This window comes from Athene noctua, chromosome 4, assembly GCF_965140245.1.
Source record: "Athene noctua chromosome 4, bAthNoc1.hap1.1, whole genome shotgun sequence".
Lineage (NCBI taxonomy): Eukaryota > Metazoa > Chordata > Aves > Strigiformes > Strigidae > Athene > Athene noctua.
The window spans coordinates 37,461,831-37,489,306 of record NC_134040.1 but is presented as its reverse complement, the minus strand read 5'-3'; the positions used below and the strand labels follow the sequence as shown (position 1 = coordinate 37,489,306).

The 27,476-nt window shown below is 38.2% G+C and overlaps 1 protein-coding gene across 5 annotated transcripts in view; it reads right to left on the bottom strand.

Moving 5' to 3' along the window:
* TBC1D9 (TBC1 domain family member 9) overlaps positions 1-27,476 on the bottom strand; it is a 56,265-nt gene that overhangs the window by 15,827 nt on the left and 12,962 nt on the right. For all 5 annotated transcript variants that reach the window (XM_074905044.1, XM_074905041.1, XM_074905043.1 and 2 more), the window contains exons 2-13: positions 24,748-24,858; positions 17,442-17,560; positions 15,642-15,870; positions 14,339-14,600; positions 13,047-13,254; positions 10,096-10,302; positions 8,233-8,403; positions 7,623-7,773; positions 5,824-6,038; positions 3,804-3,921; positions 2,575-2,860; positions 1,301-1,430 (exon numbers count right to left, since the gene is read on the bottom strand). In XM_074905044.1, coding sequence (XP_074761145.1) covers positions 1,301-1,430; positions 2,575-2,860; positions 3,804-3,921; positions 5,824-6,038; positions 7,623-7,773; positions 8,233-8,403; positions 10,096-10,302; positions 13,047-13,254; positions 14,339-14,600; positions 15,642-15,870; positions 17,442-17,560; positions 24,748-24,858 — 2,207 coding nt within the window. The remainder of the gene's footprint in view (positions 1-1,300; positions 1,431-2,574; positions 2,861-3,803; positions 3,922-5,823; positions 6,039-7,622; positions 7,774-8,232; positions 8,404-10,095; positions 10,303-13,046; positions 13,255-14,338; positions 14,601-15,641; positions 15,871-17,441; positions 17,561-24,747; positions 24,859-27,476) is intronic.

Genomic DNA, 27,476 nt, shown 5'->3' with positions numbered 1-27,476 from the left:
AACTGAGGAATGTAACAGTCATTGAATAACAGATGCCTTGAAGTTTTTTTATTTTGATAGTTTACTACCGAGTTGTTGGTGGTTTTTTAATAATCAAATCAGCCACCAACAATGACTCTCCTGAAACTAATTCTCTCCTTGCAACCAGCTCCTGCTTTCCTCACAGTTCTTCACTCCTCATGCTATTTGTTTTGCCTAATTATACTGGAGTACAGCTGGTTATTTATCTAGAACAAGCTACAAGGCTCTGTACTGCATAAGCCCCAGAAAGACAGACTGGCTCTGCATGGAGTGAAGTTATTCATCAAAAAGCAGTTAAGCCAATGCAAGCTGTCTTCGTGATGAGGAAATCAGAAAAATACGAGGGAAATTACTTCACATAAACAACCTTCTCCCCATTCTAACATTGTGTGAAGGGGAAGAACTATACACCTAATTTGATTCTGTTTGTCCTTCAGCTTAGAATACACTAAGGACTACCTACTTCCTTGTTAAATAGATATGTTATTAAAGCAAGGAGGTTTTAGGGACATTGGAAGTGTCTCTGAAACAGCTGTCATATTGTTAAGTATGAACCTACATCTTGGACTAAAAATACTAATTTAATCTTCATGTCAATGGAAGGAAAAAAGGAAAACAAAAAGAGTATCTCTTTAGAATGATTATTTAATTTTTATAACATCAGTGTAATCATCAGGAGTATTTAACTGATGGCTTATCTTTAAAAGTTAAGAATAATGGAACTGGTTTTCAAGTTGGGGTTTTTTTTTGCAGGCTTTGTCCTGTGCTTTACTGATATCAGTTATTACCAGCATCTTTCACTTGAAATTTTTTTAGCTTTGTTGATTATAGAGAAGCTAGGGGTCCATGGTCATAATCAGCACTTGCTTAAAAAAAAAAAAAAAGGTAAAAGAAACAAAAGTTCCACTGATAATACAAAGGTCTTCTGAAATCATATAGATTTCACCAATATTTCAGTTTGGAAAAGCATGAGAAAGCTTAGATGAGAAATAACCTTTTCTGAATTACAAGTTCAGCCTTTTGTTTGTAAATCACTTTTTTGTTGCGAGCTCTCCTTTGATGCTGCAGGCTTCTATACAAAACAGCTCCAACTAGAAGTTTTGGTTAAAAGAAAAAGACTAACCCCTCTTCCCTGCCCCACTTCAGACTTCTGAGATGAGTCTGTATTTCTTTTATACTCTTTCCGTTCCAAGCAAAGCCAAAATATAGAGTATCAAATTCCTCTGTAAAGCAGAACTACTGTGGGTTGGCAAGTTCCTGTGAAGAAATCCTATCCTACCTCATAGGAAGACCTGATTAGTCTGAAGATATCCACCTCAGGATAAGGCTCTACATCATCACTGAGCAGTGAATGAAGATGAGGAATGGGTGGAAGAGTGCTGTCCTTATTAGTTACGCTGTCCAAATATCTGATGGGAAAGAACAATAAAAACAAGTGAAAAACCCAAGATGCACTGATGCTCCCTCCCTTCTCAGGGTTAACAGAATAAGGGTTACATATAGACTATTGAATATAAAAATGATCAAGTCACTCTCTACTAATAGACTACAGAATTTTTTATATCAGTAATCTGACAAATCCTAACACTGCTTTTTCTCAGAGAGCACCAAGGTAACCCTGTTAATTCATTATCCTTATCGATAAATAGCTTAAATACAGCTAGTCACAAAGACGTGGCTTACTGAACAGGTTTGTTACTTCTGGCTGTTTAAATAAACTAAGGGAATTATGACACCATGGGAACAAGGCTCAGTGTGCTTTACCCTGCGCGCTTCCCATCCCACTACTGCCCAACCTCACTGCAAGAGGCTTGAAGGGCTTGTTCCTCCCACCGTGCAGCTGCTGTAGATCATCCATCTTCTATCCTGCAGCTGCGGAACACTTAGATCCTCAGCAAGCACTGGGGCTTACTTCAGAGAAAACAGAATCACAGTTGTCTTTAATCCCAAATAAAATAAAATCAGACTTCAGTAAGGCTATACTAATAAAATTTACTCGGAAAAAAAAATTTCCAAAGTTTCAGCAGCATTTTTAAACTAAATACTACCAAACATGAGGAAATCAGAGGTTACATGCAGCAGTTTTAGTTGGTATCAAATGACTCAATCCAGTTTATTTATCAGCCTCCTGTTTCACTGAAATCTATTTATTTTAGAGCCTGCCTAATTAATCTGAGTTCTGTTTAGTCCGTTATCAAAACAATTTCCCTTGAGATCAAGGCTTTTTCTTAGCAGCATTTAAAAGGTAGCAGGCAAAAGATGAAGTAACAAAAACCACGTCATAAACTAAAATAATCAACCAAAATAAGTTTCTATAACCAGGTCTGGGAAGTTTATTTGAATGTCTTGAAAGAAGAATTTTTACCTTGTTGGTCACTTAACATTATTTTAAGATAGTATCAAGAATAGCTTATATGGGTGAAAGGGGACTACAATCATGTAAAAGATTTACATACATCGTACTGGTTTGAGTATTTCAACATAGAATACAACAAATCAGAAAAGCAAAAAAGAAAAATAAAGTGAAAATACTTTATTTTCTGTAATAAATACCTTCCCAAGACTGTCATGGCTTCTCCATCATCTTTACAGCTAAGCAGCTTGTCTACATTAGCATCGAGGACAGCAAGCGCTAATTGAAATATCACCTTTATTCCTTCACAGAAGAAACAATCCACAACCACCACTGCGCTTTCAAATGGCATTACACTGAGGAAAAGTGTGAGGAACCAGGACAGGGAAATGGTGGATATTACACCCAAGTCCTGCATGCAGTCATAAAGCTGTGGCACATAGTCACGAGCCAACTCTTCAAAGACACCCTGATCCACCAATGCTCCTGTTGAAAATAAATAAGGTTGGATGTCCATTCATTCAGGAGCAAGTGACCATATCACCATTTAGAGGAGAAAAATATACACACACACACACAAAAATACAAAACTTAAGAATATTCTACATGATGCTTTACATACATTTTCTCACTTTCAGATAAATAACAGATTCTACTCCACTACGGAGCTGTACATGCCACCTGAACTGCAATAAGGGTTTTTTTGGTTTAATTATACACTTCATAAGAGTTAACAAAGGGTCAGTTTGGTCTAGCACCTACAGAAGTTGTAAGATGGCTTAGTAGTTACCACTGCTAATTACAAAAGCCTTCTCCACACCACCTGTTGGAGGAGGCCAGGGTGACTGCCTGTGAGGGTTTGAATTTATTTCAAGAGAATCCTGTGTTATACAGATTTATGCCGTAACATCAGTGGCTTAAGTGGGCAGGGAAAAATGTTTTCTGAATCTGAATGAGTATCTCAAGCTAAAGTAATGACAGTTTCCATGCTAAACTGAAGAGCCATTCAGTTCCACACACAGAAGGAAACTGCCATCTGACAAACAATAGCTTTCAGATACTTGTGTCTTCTCAAATCACTGGTAAACAGGCACAAAGACTTCTACTACAAATTGCCAAAGCCCCTGATTCCACCTTGCTTTAATTAGATAACTGGACCATCTAAAATTAAAATCCCATCTCTTTTTATTTACTTTGTTTAAGCCCACTTTAGAAAGCCATCTAATGCTAAGTGAAAAACTGTTATCTACCACAGTATCTGTTTAGGGAATTGCCTCTATGCTCCTGAGCAAGCTCTCTTGCCACTAGCATTCAGAGCTGTATCTACGCCACATGTACATCTACATGTATGCTTGTTTCAATACAAATAATACCAATTAATTGGATTAATTGTTGCACTGTCATTTTAGAAAACTTCCCCATAACGTACCAACAACTCTTGTGTTGTAGTAGTCAGGTAGCATACGTTCACACAGAGCCACCAGCAACCAGAAAGCTTCTTCCTCTTTTGCATAAAGGAGGAGTACTGAAGTGACAATATTCATAGCCTAAAAGAAAGAGAAATATAAATTGCTAGATTCATTTATTCAGTATCTCACACAATAACCAGGCAAGTAAGTGGTTACTACAGTTAGGAAATTAGCTACCTCTCCCCCTGCAGACCCCAAACTGTTCAAGTATTTTCCTGTAAAAACAGTAGGCAGTGTTTTTCTCACTGCTCAAAGGAAGACTTAAGAAAGCCTCAAATAAACCACAAAAAATTGTTAGGTTTTGGGTTTGGATTTTTAAAGAAAAAAAAAAGATTTTATTTCATAATCAAGTGCCTCCTCAGGTCTGCAAGCATCCAGCTACACTGCTACTGATACTCTGCCAATAGGTGGAGGTTCTCTTGGGGAATCTGGGTCTGATGCCAACAAAGGCCTCCTATAGCATAATAACGATGGGTGCTGCTGTACCACGCCTTGCAGAGGCAGTCTGCACTTCCCATGCTTTCTGCTCCTAGGAAGAGGTCAAGACACAGCACCTATGAGCTGAGGCAAATGCCTGCAATAGTGTCAGTCACAAGCAACCAGAGTATAGTGAAAAAAAGTCTTGCTGTTACTCACTCTCCATGTTTGACTGTATATTCAAGTTTTTTATGGCTGTTTCACTTCATTTCCAATATCACAGCACTGTACAATGACCTCTGAATTGATGGCTTACAGCCTTTGCTTAGACCTCTGTTAGTCTGAAGAAATAAAGTATTTCAATAACGTTTTCTTCTTAGTTTGTCTCCTAAGGAATTAGCTGCTCATTTCAAATCCTGTAATGTTTTAAGACCAGCTTGATCATTACCCAGCTTGAAACAGCAACTAAGGTTTCAACTGAAACTCAGAACAATGTTACAACTCTGCCAAAGTCCATGGTATTCCTTTTCATCTTGTCTACCTTATATGAAATACTTGCATGCCTGAATTCTATCTGTAACTGTGAATCAGCATTCTGAATGTTATGAAGTTGAAGGCTATTAACAATTCCTGTGACAGCTTTAGGAACCAGAATCACAGTGCCTTTCTACTGTTTCTCTGTTAAACAACTTTACAAAAAGTCTATTATTTAGTATTATATTTGTTATTAAATAATTTATGACAGTATCTGTTAGAATTGCTTGCACTTTCACTTACTCATGTTGTATCTAGGAGTGCTAACAGTCAGACATTAATCAGGCTTCTTAATACTCATGAATTCAAGTTTCCTTTTTGCAAAAATTGGTAGAAAGGCAAAAAAAGGGCCCAGGTGGTAAGTCAAAGTTACATAGCAAAAAAGAATGATTTGGGACCAGGCATTAAAGTGACTTGAATCACAGGCATAAGAACTCCCAAACCATGCACTGGTCAGCATTAACTCTACAGATAAATGGTTGTGATGCACAGTGATATCTTCTAGGGCGCTTTATTTTTATTTTTTAGTTTTGTTTGGAATGATTGAATAGCATCATTGAAAAAAATAAAGGAGGTGTTCTGGAGGGTTATTACAACTAATACATTGAGTAAGTAGGTAAAAATTTTAGGCTCAACAATTAAAAGTTGGGGTTTTTTTCCTGCTTAAAAGAAAAAAAAGAGAACTGTTCTTTGGGGTTCATTTTTCATTCTCTGTAGATGTACATCAGGACAGCTCTGTTATCCTCTGCCCAGTCTCTAGATTTACGAGCAGAAAATACACTTACAGAAAACTATGCACATCTCAGCATGTGCTGCTAATATTTCTGTTAAGAGTAGGTCCTTGTGTCAAATCCCTCTGACCTCAGCATTACTGTAACTTTGCAGCATGGAGGCTTTACCTCACAGCATTATACATGCATCGGTGTGCTTTACACAGCCAAATACTCGTGTACAGGACTGAAGAAACAGGAATCTAAGGAATGAACTGGAATTCCAGAAATTGAAGGAGAGTCAAGGTATTTCATTTACCTGACAATATCCTATGTTTGGATTCCTAAAAGCATAAGCTGTCAAGACTCTCCTTAGAGCAGCAATACCCATCTCATTCTGGAACGCGGGGTGTTCTGGAAGCGAGCGGTGCAGATCCCTCTCTATCTCTTCTGTAGCAAGATTATACTTCCCCATCGATTTCTCCACTAGGTCCTCATAATAGCCAGGATGAGTGGCCATTTCATTAATGGCTCCTGGGAGTGGGAGAACAGTATTAAAACCAGAAGAAAAAAAGCAAGCGTGAGCAGATACAGTATCCCAGCATGATGATCTTCTGCTACCCTTTCATCTTGAATGTCACCAACAAGGACTTTGAAAGCAAATATGAAATGTTATTTTTGTAAAGGTGATTAGAAAAAAAAAGTATGTGCTTAGGTGATTGAGACATCACCCCTTCTTGTTTTCTCCTCTAGAGACATTTTACAATGAGGTTTAAAAAAAAAATAATGTATATATATATATATATAAAGCCTCTCTTTTTCAGCCTGAATGAAAGAGGAGGCTTGAAGAACAAACCAGCTGTGCAGTCACATGGTATCATGAGCTCTCTCTGCAGCTGGCTGTGGGTTTGACTATCCTAAATAACTCAAAACATGCTTGCCCTGAGAAGGGAATAGATTAATGTTTGATTGCAGAAAGTATGACGGTATGACATCTCAGCCAAAAGCAAGAGACAGGAACTCCTGAGCTCTCTTCCTGCTTCTGAAAATAACTGTCATCTCAGGCAGGGCACTTTGTCTTAGGAATGCTATCACATGCTTGCTGAGTTACTGTGAGATTTCACTACTGACCAAAACTCTGGAAATGAAAACCTCATCAGCAAAGGAAATCAAGTGTCAGTATCACAAAGTAATACACATGGAAAATACTAGTTACATATACACTATGAAAATTGGTCCAAGTTAGCTATTAAGCAGACACAGGACAGATCTGTGCATTCCTATGTATATTTTCTGAAAACATTTGTTTAATGCCCAGAAGCTGAAAGCTGATGTACAAAATTAAGCATTATTAGGGAAACAGAAAACCAACCAGAAAGCATCATTAGGTTATCATATAAAGTCCCTGGTGTGCACGTATCCTAAATGGTGTGGATAGCTGTGGTAACTATCTTGGGGAGGGGTAGAACTAGACAAGGCATACAGTAAGCGAAAGGTTATGAAGAAAGCCTGAGGTATGGACTGATTTCCACATAACCAGTAACAAAATGAATAAAATTCAACTTTGACAAAAAAAAAGCATAAGGGGACACACATCTAGAAAATCCTTGATGGCAGAGAAGATGGGCAGAAATATTTTCACACCTTTTTTCCACGTACTGGAAGCATCTAATAAAATCATAAAGGAACTTTTCTTTTTCATTATTTACAAAAAAAAAGTTCCATGCACCATGCTTAAACTTTAGAATTCCTTGCAACAACTTGCTGTGAAGGCCAAAAGCTTAATTGTGTTGAGAAATGATTAAATAAATGGGAACTAGTCCTGCTGGTGGTTGCTGAACATCTAGTAGACCCCAGATTGATGGCTTCTGGTAAAGAGTGTGTGTTCTACTTTTTTTACATTCTTCCCTAATTCTTTAAGCCTGTTTGAGAAAGGGTATTTACTGGTTTAATTAGAACTCTTGTCTAAACCAGTCTGGTACCTGCTGACAGTCATAGCCACACTTGCTTCAAATATTTTTAGATGTTTATTATCTGTACCTTTAAACATCTTTGAAATCCTTTCTTCCCTCAAGACTTTTGATTATATCCCACAGTCACGTTCAAGGGAATACCTACCTGAAAACAGTAGCCAAAGTTCCCCTCTCATGCTTTCTGGAATGCCCTTCAGCACAAGGTCTCTGGTTTTCTCTGTACGATACATACAGACTCCTTGGCCATATTCAGCAAAGTGAATCTTCCAGGCCTGTTCCTTCAAAAACTCTTTAGCCTAAAAAAAAAGTAAGGCAGGCATAAAGATGCAGCTTCTCTTTCTAACACTCTGTCCCACTGAAGCACAAAGTGCTAATAAGCCTGCAATGTCTTAGCTTTCCAAGGGAAGAAATAACTTGGCTACAGTCCAATTCTCTTCTTAATGGGCTGCCTCTTCCTATTCCTTAGTTTCCATCCCAGTAGACCTTGCTGTTAAAAGAATATTGTTGAAGCAGTTGTACTTAAGAGCAGGCATATAACCTCTCCTTGATTTACATCCAGTTCTGCTTTTTTATGTAGTGAAGTTTTTTGTGCTAGTAAAATGACAGCATACTCAGTGCTTTATTTCTGTGAAAAATACTGCCTCTTAACTATCTGTGGCAGAACAAAACTCCTATGGGTCAGAAACATGGATTTTAAAGAAAACATAATTTAACAACCTTTTCAGTAGGCTATAACATTCAGAGGTGTATTTTACCAGCTTGGGGTTGAACTCCTCAGGTGACCTCCGCCGATACATTGTCATTAAAGCTTGAGTTGCTGTTGGAATGCCATTGTCATTGAGATTGAATTGGCGCTCTCCCTCCGACTCAGAGCTGAGGCTTTTATGAGGGCTGGCAGAAATTAAACTACTTGATCTTGTAAACACCTGTAGAAAGCAGTTACAAGCAATACAGACACGGGGCTGAGCTAGAGTCTGGATGTTTTACTTCATTTTACTTCAAAATCTATACATGCTGCTAACAGCTAACAAAAATGTGAGCAAACTAAATCACCCAGGTACATTCACATGCTGAGCATATGACAGCAGAAATTAAACCAGTATAGAATAATGAAATTGTTTCATTTCTCAAAAGCCCTCTCCCCACCCTGGCCCACCTATAATTAGAATTGCTAAGGTAGTGTTAACTTTAAGTAGCCCTGGGCAATTAAAACAGCTCTCTTGGTCTCCTGTCAACACCACAGGACTGCTGACTCCCCAGAATATAAGATGCCTATAGAACATATATGTGTGTGTACATACACACACACACACACATTTCTATCTGTATAGATGTTTATACAGACATACACAAAATAAATTATTTTGTTCCCCTCATTTAAAAAATGTTCTACAGAAAATTCAACATGGTCAGACTGTGATTTGGAAAAAAAAAAAATTTAAAAAAGGATTTTCTGACTTCTCAACAGCTTGGAAAGTTTGTCACAGTAAGATCTCATATAACAGTTCACACCAAACACCTGAAATTGCAATTAGTAGTCATGTTACTAAATGTAATAATAATGCTTGCAATTATTTATTTGTGTTTACAATTCAGTAGGTAGAATACGTAGATCCATTTAGGGCAGAAGGCAAGACAAAGTATCAGCATTATATGTATATGTATATGTGCCCTGGTATTCATCTACAACAACACACTACTTATACTTCACTATGATCACAAAGCAAGTAAAAAACTGACTTTTAAGATTTACATAGCAAACAGGGTAGGGCTACTCAGCACAATACTAAGGTATGGCTTTGTACAGACTTGAAATGTGAGATCTATCTAGATAAAGCCAAAATGCTACACCACAAAAGCCTTTTCTGCTTTGAGATCTGAACTGCTAAACTTTGCTGGGTTTAACAGATCTGATGAGGTTGTGACATCAAGCCCCTAAACTTCATACATAAAACCCAGAAATTCAACAGAAGCCTGAGGAAAGTCTATCTAATCATATGTTTTAAGAACTGTTTACTTTGCACAGGTAAATAGGGAGGTCATTCAGGATAGGGCCATCTGATGTCCAGGACAGGGTTTGGGTGCCTTTTTTTGTTAGTTCAAATGTTCCGAAGTTTGCTAGCAGTGGACACGCAAACTCACTCAGCTCAGACACCATTTTCTGAAGAATCAAAGGATGAGATTTAGCTGCTAAAGTCTTGAATAAGAAGAGTTTCATATCAACTGATAATTTCTTCAAATTATTAAAATTCCACAATTGTATTTTGACTTGAACAAGTTGATAGATACTAAACAGTATTATGCAATTATCCAGTTAGTTAACTATCACGCTTTCCAACAAGATACACTGTAATTTCAGAATGTGGCAGCAAGAGTTAGAGTAGCTCTTCCACAGCAATGGTGATCTGTCTTAGGCCTAACATGAAAAAAATAGATATCCTAATTGTAACATTTTCACTGTTCAGCTTAAGGAAGCTAAAGGCATTAACACAAAACAAGTAACATTTCTGTGTACAAAGGTTTAGATTTACCAAAACCTTAAAGGTTTTTCCTGGTTTCTCTCCCCCACCACCAGTTAAAATCCCCTTCTAGTAAACAATTCGTGTTCCACCACATACCTCATCATCTGAGCTGATATAGCTTCCAGAAATATTTTTGTCCAAGTATATTTTTGAAGTGGTTTGTTGCAGGAAGTCTGAGATCCTCTGTACAAGAAAGTCTCTGTCTTTTAAGTTGGCAAAGAGGAATGTCATTCTGTTTTTTGTGCTGATTGATAATGGGCTGGGCAACACACTGGAGCTGTCTGCCTTCTCCACTATTGTCACCTAGGGAGAAACAGTAGCTACAGGTTAAGATCTTTGATTAATCAAGTTGCTTGGTCTAAGAAACGATCTTAATACAATAAACCCACGTCCCCTCTTCCCTTATATTGAATCACTATGGACATCCCTCTGAGGGAGAAAAGAATTTGGATACAAGGACTTACAAGTCTGAAAGATGAAGACTGTCATACCTCAAACAACTGGCTTCAGTACATTCTCCAGCAAAACTCCTTTGCACTGCTAAGTTTATTTTCCTCAGGCTTTATTTTAAACAAATCAGTAAAACAAAATTTCTTCTGTGGAATGTGAATCTATGGGCTTTTTTGTAGGATCTCTGAATTCCTCTCCTGCTTTCCAACACTAGTACAGACTGAATCGTATTTCTGCTTGCTTTTTATTGCCAATATATGTGAATAAGCCATTTTTGGGGTAACACTCTGTTCTACTATATTATAGTTGCATACTGCGATAACAACTGCTATTACAATGGTACTTTCGTGGCACACAACCTGCAACAAATGGAAACTAACCTCATGCCTCTCCTTACAAAGGAAAACATCTAACCGTGTGAGGTGGAGGTTTCTGTCTGGCCTTCAAGTGTTAGTGAAATGGTCACTAATCTAACTGAACTCCAACCTGTAAACAGTACTCACACCACAATCTACTGAGTACAGGGCAGTAGTTCCCTGAGCTTTTGGTAAAGTGTGTTAACACAAAGAAATCTCAAGGATAAGTCATACACTGTGGATCGATTATGTAACAGCTGTGTGTTCTATGCATGACCAGTTATTAGCCTTAAAAACAAATAAACCAATCAATCAAGTTTGTGCAGTTCATACCTTGAACAAAACACAGATCACAATTTTAAGTATTTTTAACGACTGTTTTTGTGACTTTAAGCAATTTCCTAGGTAATAAAAACTCTTACTGCCTTCAGAATAGAACAGGGCATATTTCGATTTACTAGGACCTTTATTTTGCTCTTTTTAATCCTTTTTATAATAGAGATCAATGCTAAGATATCAGTGCTATAATATTAATATCTCTCTAGCTAAAAGGCTAGGACAACCATTTTTCACACATTTCCTTTGAAGATGTATTTAAAGACTGCAATGCAAAGCTCGGGTACTAAATCACTTTTCTATCGTTCCAACTTTTATTTCTCTGTTAACTACAAATCTATTAGTTATTTATTAACTTAAAGGACCTTCACTAATAGCATATTCAAATTAGCTAAAAAGTGTGCCCATGTCCTTTTTCTGCTCCACTTAAAAGCTGTTTGAGTTTAATCCGTACAAAAGACAGACAAGTTCTAGAGGCACAGGACAGACGTTACAGGAAGCATGCTCTGCCATAATGAGAGCTGATACCCACTTATTTCTATTCAAGTAGACACAAACATACACATATCTGAAGAGCTGATCTTGGAGAGTGCACCTACTGGGTGCAGTGAGCAGCGCAGTCAGCTATTGAAAAGCATCTCTTCTGATCATCATTTCTGAATCAATGCTTTGTTATTGTTTCATCTGTCAAAACTTCTCCAGGATATCACAGAACACTGGAATTAGGGTAGGGTCTGACCCAAAGTTTTAATTAATAAATAGAAAGCTTGCCTTTAATTATTAAGGGTACTGATCAGCTGTTCTGAGGACTGGTGCTACTCAGTGTGTTACTGTTCTCCTTGCTGGTGCTGAGACTTAACCTGTTCACACAAAAGCACTAATTCCTCCTCAGCTATTTCTCTTAAAGCTTTCAAGCTGCTTTGAATCCCATCCTGCTGCAGGTGTGATTATCAAAAGCAGTTGCTGAATCTGCATCCAGGAATAAAAGTCCTGTTAAATGCAGACCCTGTTCTTCTCCCCCACCATTTTACCTGCAGGACTTGTTGCCTTAGAGCTGCAGACAAATAGTGCAACCACTATCGAATGTCCCTTCTCAAATAACAAAAGTCATTGCAACACACTGTGGAGAAGTTGTACTTCAAAGTTTCCAAACAAATACCATTTGCTTTTACTCTTAATGATTTGTGGGGGAAAATGGTGCCCTGAAATATTCCATGATTCTTCAGTCAAGCCGAACGGTCCACAGCTACCTCAGCTTTACTACTACTTCCAAGACTTACTTTACACATTCTTCCATTAACCCATAAATCAAGTCAATCATAAAAAACCCTTCCCAGCATATTTTTTTTTAATTGCATCATACTTAAATTCTTTTTATTGAACATCTGCTTTAAGAAGCCAGCTTTAAAAAGGGAAGAACACCCATTTGTAAAATGCTGACAAATATTTTCCATATAAAGGAATAAATGATCGCAAGTCTGTGTGAAGAGACAATTCAAATCTTTAGGCTTATGAATTTTTTTTACATCTGACAAAAGCACATCTATCTTTAATAGAAGTTCCACTCATCAATCTAGGAGGTTCTATCATCTGTCTCTCCCTATAAGGCACAAAAAATGTAGTAATAGGGCTGTAAATCATAATAAATTGTAGAAGAGGAAGGACTCATGAGGGCTGTAAAAACTGACAGGGAAAACTCCCTGTGAATTTTAGTAGTGGGAACTTTGAACTAAGATACACAGTCATTAAATATTACTTAGAACACATCAGAACAGTATGCTCACAAGAGATGAAAGGGATGAAAAGAGGCTTTTCTCCACAGTGAAAAAACAAAGCTAAGATGCAATTTCCAATAGGATGCTGCTTTATTATCTGCCCTATAAATTTACAAATACAAATATTTACCTCTCGAAGAGGGATAATAAGGCTGCACAAGTTCTCCTCTTTACTAGTAAAGCAAATGTAGTTTGTAGAAACAAACATCTGACCCAAAATATGCATTTTGTTGAATGGAGTCCAGAGAGTACAGTCTGTGTGTCCATCTAATTTCTCATCCTTGGGAAGTCGGAACAACGCACGGTATCTCTCACTCTTTGCTCTGGCATCAAGATCCCTAAAAAAACCCCACAGAAAGCTCTTCTTGTTTTAAGAAATACATAATGCATTTTAAGATGTATTTTATACAAATCATTGTAAGCTACCTGCAGTATACAACTCAGTTAAGCACTGAGTGCACAACAAAACAGTGGAAACGGTTTGCATATAGGGGGATGTATAGTCTCTGCTGGTGGAAGATTCTAAAACTACATTTAAAAAATTCTGCTACAAATTACTTGGATCATTGACCCTGACTTCTCAGAAGGGCAGGCTGAGTGATCTTTTGACATTCAGTCCTACTTTCTGAGAAGATACACAGTGAATCCATTTATTATTGAACAACACATAACCCCAGGTTAACAGTACACCAAAAATGCTCCTTTGAAGCCTATTTATTAACCTTTAGGGCTAGAGTTTGTTAATAATTTCAAGACTTAGTCTTGATACTGCATTCAGTGCAGAACACTGAACAGTTAGACAAGTGATACAATGCATGTCAGATGACACTAAGAAACAAGAAATATAAACAAGCACTGGTTACAATTCTGTATGGCTCACTAACATGATCAATGAAAAAGTTAACAAAAAACTATCAAATTGCAGTACAGTATCTATAGAAGAAGCAGAAATATTTGCCAGAATTTTTCATCCCTTAGAGTTTTATGTCATTTTTTGATTATCTTACCTAAAATAAGTTCTAGATACAAATCATCACTTAGAGTAATTTTTTAAATTCCATTTATAGGGCAAGTATAAATATTAGGCACATTTTTTAACACTTAAATCACTTTATGACATTCCCCAGTAACATAAAAGAGCCTTACAACAGATACGTTAAAGACCTTCTGAACAAACCAGAATTTGGCTCCAATAGGTCTCTTATTTTTGCAACATGCTCCTATTCAAATGTTTTCCTTTCCTATTTCAATAAGAGACTAAGTAATTATATTTAAATAATTTTTCACATTTTGCTACTGCTGGAATCAATCATTCCTTCTGGAACAACAATAAATGACAGCAATGTTAGAAAACTTTTGGACAAAATGCTGCAAGTAGAAGGACTGAGGAGAAACAAATGACTAAGAGCCAGTGCTACCTACCGTTTTAGTGCAGATACTTTTTTGGGAGATTTCTTCTTCAGTTTGGGTAATGACCTGTCTTGTTCAAATCCTTCATTGTCCAAGAGCTGTCGCATAGCTATATTGGCAAGCTGTTCCATTAGTTTAAACGTCTCACTGATATTAAGGAACACTGAGAAGAAATGTTCACTTGACCTTGTGCTCACTTTTATCATATCAGGGAAGAGCAGTGTAGCATTCTTCTCAAGTTGAGTGATATCAACCCAGCGGATAACTAACTTCGCTGAACAGAAGCAAACAAAAAAAGATTCAGTACAAAAATTAGCATAGTCAAAAGCATTTATCATCATCTTCCTATAAAACGTATTAAGCTGAAATTTTCTTGTATCTTGAAAAGTTGGGAGGACAGCATAGACAGACCCAGCTTGGACAAAGAAACTAGGATCACCTGACAAACAGCAGATAAAAGTTTAAGTATCATTTACTTCTGTACGGAACACCACGCAAAAGCATTATAAAGCTAGGTGGGCTAACATCATTTATCACTGCCACGGCTCTTGCTCAGATTCTGATGTCCTCTTTTGCTATAAAAGCAACAAACATAGTTTAAACGCATTAGACGAGCTTGCATTATTTTTACACATTAAAAAGGTTTCAAATGTTACAGTAATGACAGATCCTTGGTTTTTCTTCCAACACCACTACAGGTTAGGATATTGTGCTTAAAATGGGGAGTAAATCTACAATGCAGTCATTCACTGGGGTATGTCTATACACCTAAACAGAAAGACTCGGGACTGATCCATTGCCCATAACCAACCATACTGCAGACTCACTTGGCCCCACACTGCTTAGAATTAACTCCCTCTAAAGCAGACTGGTTGCATCCACACTATGTAGTTCTTGACCCTGGGTGTCCTCTGAGCCCTTTGTGATGCTCAGGTATTGTACAAGAGTATATGTGGCACTTGAGGTTGCAAAGTCTGCCTGAGTAGCACGGAAGGATTGTACAAGAGCAGAAGGAGCCAAAACTGGTATGATCTCATCCCTATGCCCCCTTTTGAGCATAGCCCCTGAAGCAAACCATACCTCTAAACGATGCCCAGGTATTGCTCTACAGAGAAGTACTCTCAGAAATACAAAACAAAGAAGGGAGCAAGCGCAAAGTTAAGCAATGTGACAGTCAAGGAAATGCTCTCTGCTCCTCTTTTCCTCAGCAGTGTGTTTGCACCCTCAGCAGCTCAGCAGGCGAACAGTAATAAACGAGACAAGATTTCCTAATCATTCTTAGATGCACAGACCACCATTCCACCGTAAAACGTACCTTCCCTGCCCATGAGAAAAGAGTAAAAGCAAAGGTGATTAATGCTGAGATACACCCAGCCCTGACGGGGAACCTTGCCCTTCCAGTAACTGCAGGAGTAGTAGTTCACTAATTTCTCTTCTTCTGGCATCCCAAATAGCTTGTGAAATTTCACAATGGCTTCCTTGAATTTTTCTGTATCGTCATCCTCCTTGATGCCATTGATTTTGTTGTACTCGGCGATGATGCCCTAGTAGGGAGTGAAAGTAGTACATAGCATGTTAGTTGCCATGGGGTATCAGATATCCTGATTAACATTGCTGTCTGGGCCAGAGGCCACAAAAGTTACTGCAATGTCAATAAAGTCTTTATCTTATTTCTTATTCTTCTGCTCATTCTTTTGCTTATATAGTTACTTACTTTATTCAAGGCTGTCTTCTGATGACCTTGCTCCTTACCATGCCTATGTCAAAAGCAACCAAACACTAACCACTTGTCAGTACCCTGTTTTAAATTAACCAGCCTATCGTAAATAATCCTATCAACTCTGTAAAGCACCTGTGATTTGTAATATGCTCCCCTCCCATGTAAATATGCTTCCTGAGGAGCAGGGATAGGATTTCACGAGAAAATTTTCTTATAACAGGAAGGAAAAAAGTTATCTATTAGGGAAAATATCAAACAACATTTATGACCCCTCTTAGTGGACCTTGAGCAAAGGAAAAGAGCAAGAGGGTAAAAAAAGAAATATCTCCCATTCAATTAACTGGCAGGATGGAAAAATCATTGACGCTTTCAGGTGCAAAGATCTTAATCAAATTTGAAGTGGCAGCAGTCTGGTAAAAAGCTGCTTTTTGATACCTCAAAGACTACTGTTCCTTCTGTCCTATACTGAAGTTCTGGTCTATTCATTTATTTTCTCAATCTCTTTTATGAGTCTTCTATGTTGTTTTCTACATTAAAGTTTAAAAGAGGAAGGTGACTTCTTGCATCAAATTGCTCCATATTTACATGGAAAGCCGAGTATAAGACAGCGAATTATCATTCACATTTAGTATTTGTCCAACTCTAAAAAGTAACAATTTCCCTAAAGGATTATACTTCACAAGACATCGGTCTTCTCACGTAAGGTGTTTCCATGGTTATCTATAGCCCTCATACCTGATTCACTAGTAAAACAGAAATAACAAGACAGCTGACTTACTACATGAAATGTTAGAAGGGGAATGAGACAAAGCCAATGCTTAGAATACACACCAAATAAGGAGAGAAATCTTGCCTACAATCAATTTTTAATCCAAATATTTATTTTTAGATTTTTTTTGTGTGGTTAAAGTACTTTTTACCAGTATAACTACTGTGCCTCCTATAAGGAGAAAAATAAATTCTCAGGAACTCCTAAAACGTATATGAAGTATAAATGTCAACACTACAGGATTTAACTACACAGAAGAGGGTAACGAGACATTATACGATGAGTGCATAAAAAAAAAATTAAAGCTTTGCACTGGCAAAGCAGTTACATCAAACTCGAGGTTTAAGACAGAAGCAACAGTACAATTAGTTTTAGAACATATGTTTGAAGTCCTGCATATATATATATATGTATATGTATTATTTTAATCACACTGCTGTAGTACATGTGCGCTAATGCCAGTTTCCCTAATTTTTACACACATGTTGCTACTTCAAATGTGGTTTTCCTTCAAGAATGTGTAGCAGCCTGGAGACTACCAGGTGAGATTTTTTAGAATTCACATCAGTTTTCCTACCACAATCACATTTATCATTAACGACATTTATAATAATATATTTAAGTACCTGTATTTTTCCTCTGACAAATGTATTTATGTCATTCTCATTTTCAAAGATTGAAAGGGTTTGCAACAAATTCTGTTCAAGCCATTCCCAGTGCTCAGTGATTTCCTTCCTTGAACAACCTGTATATATAAAAACAACCAAAAAGTCACATAATCAATAATTCACCAATGTCAATGTCCTCTTAATCATAAAAAAGACCTGTAAAACTTGCCAGTAACTGGAGATGCAATACTTCACCAGATGCTGTATTCCTGGAAATTCAAAAATCTCCTTCCATAGTTTTTAATTTCATAATAAATATGTAGCAATCTTCAAGACTATTCTGTGAAAAGCACAATCTACTCATGTCAATATCATGAGCAAAACTCTCCTACATTTAGAATTCTAACCGCAATAACAACATTGAGCTGTCCAATGTCACATTAAAGAATTAGCATAGGTATTACTCTGCATCCGTTAGCAACTGACAAAAACCCCAACAGTTGCATATTCTACCATTGATTCCTGATTATATACATCTATAAATTATGAAACAATAAAATTTCAAGAATAAGAGCTGAAAAGGATAATTTTCCTAACAAGTCTATTACAATGTCTCTTCCTTAAAAGAATAGTGCTGAAGGACCTCTAAGCTGTAACATTTTAGGAGAAGAGGGTTGTCAGAGGTGGCTTATTTCTGGATGATGAAAGAATAAACTAATCTTTGATGACTCTAGTTTACTTAGGAGACCAAAAGGGGTCAAGTGAGATACCTCTGATATTGAGGAACCAGCATACATGTAGTCTGTAAAGCAGTACAGAAAAGGGATGAAAAAGCTTCTTGTATGAACTAGAGTATATATGTAAATTTTTGCTTCTATTTTACTTGAGATGAATTGGAATCACAGAATCAAGGTTGGAAAAGATATTGAAGATCATCTATCACAGTCCAACCATTAACCTCATACTGACCGTTCTCAGCTCCACCAGATCCCTCAGCGCTGGGTCAACCCGACTCTTAAACCCCTCCAGGGATGGGGACTCCCCCCCTGCCCTGGGCAGCCCATTCCAACACCCAACAACCCCTTCTAGAAAGAAATACTTCCTAATATCAAGTCTAAACTTTCCCTGGCATAACTTGAGGCCATTCCCTCTTGTCCTATTGTTTGTTACTTGGTTCAAGAGGCTCATCCCCAGCTCTCTGCACCCTCCTCTCAGGGAGCTGTAGAGGGCGATGAGGTCTCCCCTCAGCCTCCTCTTCTCCAGACTAAACCCCCCCAGTTCCCTCAGCCGCTCCCCGTACGACCTGTGCTCCAGACCCTGCACCAGCTCCGTTGCCCTTCTCTGGACATGCTTGAGTAATTCAATGTCCTTTTTGTAGTGAGGGGCCCAAAACTGAACACAGGAATTGAGGTGGGGCCTCACCAGTGCCAAGATCCCTTCCCTGTCCCTGCTGGCCACGTTATTGCTGACACAAGCCAGGATGCCATTGGCCTTCTTGGCCACCTGGGCACACTGCTGGCTCCTGTTCAGTTAACCCCTGTTCTCAACATCCTTATGAATATATTGGTGCTCTTCAGGATCTCTCTGTGTCCACCCTGAAAGAAGAACAAATTTAAGCACTCACAAAAAAAAAATCATGTTCCCCCTCCCCAAGATGTTGATGGAATTCTGTAAAAACTGAGACTTTAAGTAAGTGTTTTCAGAAAACAAACATTACATGTCCACATAGGAACATCTGCACTTGAAGCCTGATTAAAAGTATCTCAATCCAGGTAGGAAATAGCATCAATACTATGTCATCTTTTTGTTCAAATCACAGATTTGGCTCATTTTACTCAGAACTAGGAAGTAAATGTACCTACCTGCTAACTAATCCCTACAGAACCCTACAAAGTGGAGGGGCTCTTGTGAAGCAACCATTAGAAAGAGGTTAAATTACAACAAGCTGTTTGTAACAACTTCGTCAGCTTCATTAGAGGCACAAAATGTCACATATCTGCACATAAGTGTTGCTGTGGTTTGAAGAACTCGGTGCAACCATCCTGAATAAATACCAAACAATTGTTTTCCCTGTTGTTCAGCAACAAATGAAAGGGGAAAATATTCTTTCTACAGTATACATAGTTTTACAACACATCTCCAATAAAAGCAACAGAATGTAGCATTCTGTGCAACTTCCAGGGGAATTTCTCAATTATAGTTGTTGTATGGACAGGTAAATCATGATGCAGAATAGGCTGAGTATGTAAGCAATATTTCAGAACCACAAGTGATTGCTGCTGCTGCTTCTTTTTAAAACCATGGGATGCAGCTAGACCTTTCTGGAACTCAGGAGGTGGTCTGAAGACTAATATGTTTCTTCTTGGCTTTTACACTGCTGTAAAAAGCAATGATAAAAGACATGAGCTATGTATATAAGACTAGATTGTCATCAGAAATACTGCTCATCTCTTCAAGAGCAGTGACAAGCAGTGCAGACACACTATCATGATGAACTATTTCCTAAAGCTGCCTATTTCTTGTTTGTGATTCATCAATTATTTCTCATCACTTCTTATGAAACAGCTTTGATTGATTATTCCCAACCTGTAACAACCCATCTCATTGTTTCCACTGCTTTTTGTCTCTGCTATCTTACTGTTTACTCTCCCTGTCACATCTACAGCGGATCATGCAATCAGGCCAAAACCCACACCCCAGGTCTTATCAATTTATCACCACAGTCTATATCTTTTCTCTTTGCTTTGTTCACCCAGGATTAAAACACACTTCTGCAATGTTTTAAAGTACAAGGTCTATCTTAACTCTGCTACTGGCAAGTGTTTGACTATCTTAGCATATTAGAAGCATTAATCATATCGCCATCATTGGCCTTTTTCTCTAACTCTCAGGGAAGGGAAAATTAGCCATTTGACAGTTAAACCACTGCACTTTGGAGCCCTCAAGACTGGCAGGAAATAAAAGAGAAAGTAGCTACAATGCACACGGTAGGCTACCAATCACTCCTTCCCCTTCTCTAAATGCTACATTCAGCTTATGGTGTGCTCCATGGCTGAAATACTGTAATGCTGGCCAGTACCCCCGGTAGACTGAGCCATTCTCCTCAGTCTTCAAGGAGGAAACTAAGAAGCATGTTAAACAGAAGTTGGAGAGCTAAGGGAGGTCTTGACCAGAAGAGCTGGATGGAGGAAGGATGCACAGTGCTGGAGAGAGGATGAGAAGGGGCAGGTGGGGCAAAGTAACAGCATGAGCAATGTGGGAACAGCTCTGCCTGTCAGGGTTAGGTTTCTAGCATCTGGGTTGGTTTGTCTAAGGTAAGAGTCGAAAGATGTGACCAAGTTTAGGGCTGAGAAGAAAATTAACAAGTCATATAAACATGCTTTCAAACACACTCAGAAGTATAATCTTAGTATTGTTTCAGTCAGTGACTGAGGAATAAGAATGGCTTGAGGCACCTAGTGAGGCTGTCATGTCCAGTCTTCTTTTCAAAAGGAGATACTTACCTGAGATGCCTATTAGTCAACCTGAACTGCTGCCATTAACAGAATGCACTGCAAGAGAACCTGTAACACTTCATGAAGCCTAAAACTGTTCTTGCCAGTAATGGCAGGTTCAGGAGTGCACTGGCAAAACCTCAACTAATTACAGTTACTGACAAAACCTCTACCTAGTTACAGCTAGTAAACTCAACAGCAGCACTCTTAACTAAGACTTGTAGCTTTGTTAACTGGAGCACATGGTCTTCTCTGAAAACCTTTCCCAAGGCATGTTATAAAATGTCAAGGTTGGGGTTTTAAAATAATCTGCAATTCATTTTTTAAACATGTGAAATACAGATTTATAAACTTGTATGGAAATGCATGAGTACTGTTACCACAAAAAACCTACAGCAATAGTTCTATACCTGAAAAACACACAAGGCCATAGTAAGAATGACTGATTTTATAGGTGGAGAAGGATCTAAAAAAAAGTTATTCATTTCCAGAATTTACATATACTAATAATATTTTTCCTGCTAAATTGAGGATTAGCAGATGGGGGAGGAACACTGACACAGGACACAGAATGGCTACTACAGTGTGCAAGGCTAATCACAAACAACATGTTGGATTTCTAGACCATTACAAAATTAATATGCTTAACACTGTCCTTGAAAAGTTACCAATAACATTTTTCCAGTATAGTTCAACAGACAGAACCTGTGACATCTTCAACACAGCACTGCATAAAGTGTTGTTAACAAAACTCCCTTACAGAGCTATAAAGCCTCAGATCTACCAGCTAGCATTCTCATACAGGCTAGATCAGTAGTTAATACCCAAGAAAATTAACATCCAAAATGAATTATAAACAAATCTGGGGTCTAAACATAACTTAAATAGCCATTTCAGAGCAAAGAAAACCTCTTAGATTATTTTTCACCCTTGGAATAGTCTTGTACAGAACAAGACCAAATGTCATGTAGCATGAATGAACGAGGAAATAAATCACATTTCTACCACTCTGCATAGCTGCTTACTGGAGAGCATGGCTTTATGGAAGGCAGAGGAGAACGTGACAGATTTCTTTAAAAATAAAGGGATTACAGGTACCAAATAACCAGCAGTCTACCCTAAGGAACAGGGAGGAACAGCTGTACAATACAGACATATCAAGAGTTGCATAGCTAAATGCAGACAAATCCCTTAGTAACTTATGTATAACAGTAACAACCCTTGAAAAGTTCAAATGGAATTGCTATGGTTGCAACTTCACAAAATAACCACAGTGCAGAGCTTTAGGCAACACTGGGCTGCTCAGCTTCAAGGTTGCATAGATAAATAATTTGCTCTCTGTAAACTTTTACCTCACTCTTAAGAGCCACGCTATTTCCCTCAGGTGATGAAACTAAGCTAGTTCAGTCCTACAGTTTAACAAAAATAACCAAGCCAAGCAACCAGCTAGACATTAGGAGACTAAAAATTCAAGAAACACTCCACAAAATGGAAGCACATAACTACATTAACTACTTCAGCAATTTCAAGATTCGTAACTGATGAGCATGTTTATTAAAACTAGCTTAAATGTTAATAGAGTACCATATTTCTACATAAAACTTGCAATATTTGTCACAGAAGAGAAACAAAACCCTCACAGTTCAGCAGCAGCATGTTTATACCTATATGGTACATATGTTTATTCTGTGGCAAATAAATCATCTGCCTTCCATTTTGTGCCCCTGGTTATCTGAGGACACGTGTTGTAGTAATAATTACAGTAATTATCTATAGGTGCCATGCAAAAAAACCCCCATGCAAATGCACTTAAAAGTCACATGGCTTACTTCCAAAGTCTTAAAAAATTCATTTCTGAATATGTGCACAGTACAAGTGTCTTTGAAGAAACACTATTTTGAGAGCTTTGTGATACATTATTTTCATTGTAAGGGAGTCTGCAAACAGGGAGAAAATTTGCACCCACAGTTGCTCCCTTTCAAGTTCATGGGACAGAGGTGCTAAGTAATTGCTGCACACAGACGTTGGGATGAAGGGAAGAAGACTGTGCATGCACTTGCAACTACCTCTGCTTGTGCGCAAATAGTGTAAATAAACATACTGTCAAGTACTTTTACCCTCTTTCTCATGACTGAGATCCATGGAAAGCTGACATGCAAGGTCCCCGTTACTTATAGTCAAAACGCAGCAGCTAACAGTACAAAGCAAGCAGTTAAATGAAGACTTGGAAATGACCTTAATATTGACAACTTCATTAATATCTGTTTTTACTATTAGCTGTCACTAAAGGCAAATTATATGAATTTTGAAGTCTTCAGTGAGTTGGTACTAATAGGTGTAGAGGGACAAATGGTTGTTTAAATCGATGCCTTCTTTCAGGTCTGATACCATCAAAAGTAGCAAGAAATACTTGTGCTAAGACAAGCTATTAAAAAAAGTCCTATTGAATTCAGAATGCAACATAGCTTTGATATCACCTCATATGCTCATAAGAATAGAGCCTGCTTTGAACTGCTAAAATTATTAGATCTATGACAAACCTTCATCCATTCCTCATCCTCTTCTCCCATGGGACAGTGTTTGTCTGGAGGAAAAGTCATTCAAATAATCTAAATGTCAACTCTTATTGGGCAAATGGGCAGAGATGAGAGGGCACTGTTAGGCCAGAAGATGTCTACAGCTTCATTAACTAGTACTTTTGAATGTCAGCCAGCACTGGGGATGCTGAGAGTTACATTATCTATTAAAGAGATGACAGGCATGTATGCACTTCTCATCTGTCCTCTTTCTCAATTTTCTTTCAGACGAACAGAGTTCTGGCTGCTGACTAAAGCAGTGTTTGAAACTTTAGATATAGAGCAGTTGCATTCAGAAGCTTCCATTTGTTAAGACTGAAAAGTAATACTATCAAAACTGAGGATTTGACCTTACAAGCTTGGCCAATCCTAACCACAGAAATAAGTGTTTAATATTTACAGCATCTGATGCATGCAAAAATCATATTTAACATACCAAAATATCAACTTCATTGATTTCACCAACTACTATAGTGACAGAAGAAACAGTCTTACAGTTAGATCAGTCAAAGTTTGAGTCTTAAAGGCCAAAACTCTGAAGAGCTGTTACATCTATGTAAGAACATACACTTCTGCATTTAACTCTAACCTAGCTACCACCTTGCTGAATTTACATCATTTAGGACAACACACTGCCTGATATAAATGTCTGGGAGGTGGGCATCCCTGGGATCTAGATGGTATTTAACCTGGAGGAGACTAAGCTCACTGTCCAGGAAATGCCATACCAATATTCAGTAGGCAGGTGAAAGCTGGGGTTGCACTATTCTACCAGTTTCCATTTCAAGGGAAGCCAGGTGCCCTGTCTGGGTAATTTGGGGGCTTTAACCCAGGTATTTCTCCTACCATACTCTTTAGAGATACCCCATCACCCAGGAATGCTGCACTTCAGAAGTGTTGTAGGAATGAGCCGTGGGCACAGAGAACTTGCAAGGAAGAGGGATGGATACTAGACTGCTTGTCTGGGCACACTTGTAGGAGATGAAAGGTGGGAAATAACTGGGACTTCTGTCCCTGCTCAATGGCCATTTCTGGTTGTACTCACCCATCGTGCGTAACACATACATACATGCTGGCATTCAAAGTCTAAGTATTAGAAGCTCTGGAGCCTCTTAATTTAACCTCTAGAGCAGGTTTTCATCCTGACCTATTTGTCCTGAAATGACTCTGCTCAGCAGGCAGGATGCTCTATTAGTTATGTGGCACAGTATCCAGGAAGAGTAAAAACCCACATGTCAGTATGTTTGTCCTTACCACAGGCGATAGTCCAATAGACCAAGGAGTCTGGTGCTTGGTAGAGGATTCGATATGGTGCCACTCTGGCACTGGAGTCCAACACGACATCAAGAGTACCCACAAGGAGACCTATGGAACAGGAAATTGTGATGAATACACAGTGATGGATCACCCAAGATCCTACAGGAGGGGGCTCCATAGGTTCCCCCCTTCCATTTTACCCTCCACAGCAAAATGCAGATCTATGCATTCATCCTCCCACTTGTCGTCTCATGTTATAAAGAGGGAAAGTGACTCAACAGGGAAAAATTTTCAGTTTCAACAAGACTTCAACTCTTAAATATGTATCGATTCTAACATAAAGACAGATGAATTGAAACAAAGCAGAAGGTAGATGGTTTCTAAAACCATGTTTAAAAGTTATTTAGTTATTTCTCATGTTTCATATACTGTTGAAGCCAGGGGAAGGCAGGGGGCAGGGACAGGATGGACCAAAACTATACCAACAAAAAAAATCTCCACCACAACATCAACAAAAAGAACCAGACAATACACCTTAGAAGGTCCAAAACTTAAATGGCAAATAGGAAAAAGACTTCCAGCAAAACTAATTACACTAATTAATGGTCTGATCCTTCAGAGTAGAAAGGATCAAAATGCCTAACATTCCAGCTGTTCTTCAGCTGAAAGGATACCGATGAAAAGACAAAGCCATACTGTTTTCCTGAAGCAGCTTTGAAAATTCTTTGCTACTGAGGGGGCCATCAACAGCTGCATACCAAATGCTACCAATAAATCGTAACTATATTCCCACAAATTCTAGACCCTGTCTTAATAAGAAATTACACACAAAACAAAACTCTAACCTCCCAAGACCTCTCACACAAGAAGCCTTATTTATTTTTAGAAGATGTAAAAGTTTTCCTCTTTTTCACCTCCACAAAGAATTTTCATCTCCCCTGCAGAGATGTCAGATTTAAATTCTCATGTTGAAGTTCTCAGCAGATTTACACATTGAAAACAGAAACTTTCAAATTTTTTTCTGCAAATATTTATTGGGGTAGAAAATAGGGGGTTTTAAACAGCTGAAATAAACTGCATGTACCAAAACAAATTCTAAAACACTCCTGTTAAAATCCTCTTCTCCTTTCAAGTGGCTGTTTTCAATTTTTACTGTCATAGCTTTATTGGTTCCTCATTCTGCATGGTCATAACTGGTACGGAAGACTGCTTCTCTCACTGTTCTTCTTTCGGATTTGCTTTATGCACCACAAAGATATAAAAGCACTACCCATTTTCCATCTTAGATCCCTTAAATCCAAACTGAAACTGGTATTTGGAAATACCCCATCTATCAGTGATTCCTCAAGTCTATGGTTTTTATTTGTATTTTGTTTTATACAGATTTTCACAGGCAAAATCAAATGTAATCTCTTCCTGCCCAGTGCATTAATATCCACCACTTTGTCTGAAACACAACATCATTAATAAGCAGTGTTAAAGAGCTATCTGCTGGTTACAGGATATGAACACAAAATATTAAAGTATCCCAATGTCCATTAGTCTAACTAGCTTCAGTTGTTCCTATTGCCATCTTAAACCCTCACCTCTCATGCACTTTGATTACTGGTGTACAGTAAGCTGCCTCTAATCAATCTTCCACCAGCCGTCCAAGATACACCTTGACACCTTTCAAACTCAGGAATCTGAAGTAGGTTATAAAGTTCCTTTAAACTTTTTTTCTGTTAAATACACTTTCCATTCTAGCCTCACAAAACCAGTATGGCCCTGGCCCAGAAAGCACATGTGCTTCAACCATAGGCAAAGACCCTCCAATGCTTAGTTTCTAGTGAGCTCAAGAGTATTGCTCAACTGGAGTGCAAACCAAACCAGACACTACACTGCATTAATCATCTGGGTTTGCTGCAGACATGTAGCAGGGCTTATGCCAAAGATTCTTCATGCTTTGCAGCTTCACATGTCTACTGACAGTATTAAATATGAAATATGCAGTAGGCATGATGTAATATCTAAATAAAGTTGCATGTTAGCCAAATGTAATACATCTCTGAGGTACAGATACACTGTTAATGCCTTGTAATCTTTAAAAATGTGTGTGTGTGTCTTTCCTCCTTCTGTATTTCCAAATTTGTTGGCGTGTGGGTGGTCCTGCCAACAAATTCTGCCACTAGGTCTCAGAGGGCACTGCAGCTGTAAAAACTGGAGTACACAGGTAAGGTCAATAAGCCAGAACAAATCTGCTGACGTGCGCAGCAACACCAAACTAAGAGGAGCTTCCCATCCTACCTCCTTCTCCCTGAGATACGGGAGACAGGAGAGGAACATCCTCCTGTCCCACCAAACAGAAACAATAACACAGAGCACTTGATTCAAGAAATTCAAGAAACATGGAGAGAGCTATTAAAAAAGCCCCAACAAACAAGACTAGCCAGGACTGAAATAACAGATGGGAGGTAGGTAAGGAAAAGCAAAGAAAAGGATACTTCCCACTAGTGCAGTAACTAGGAGTTGCCCTGTGCCTTTTCAGCATGGAAACAGGTTGTAGAAATACCCATGCAGTGAGGTTAAAGGAAGAAAATTCACAGAACTCCAGAAGTCCCCATGGAAACTCAAAGTCTAGCTTACCAAGATAATTGCAACAGACAATTTACCAGTAAAATTGTACTTATATCAGTTAATAGCTGTTTGGATTGATGATACATGTGGTGATTAAAAAATAATTTTAT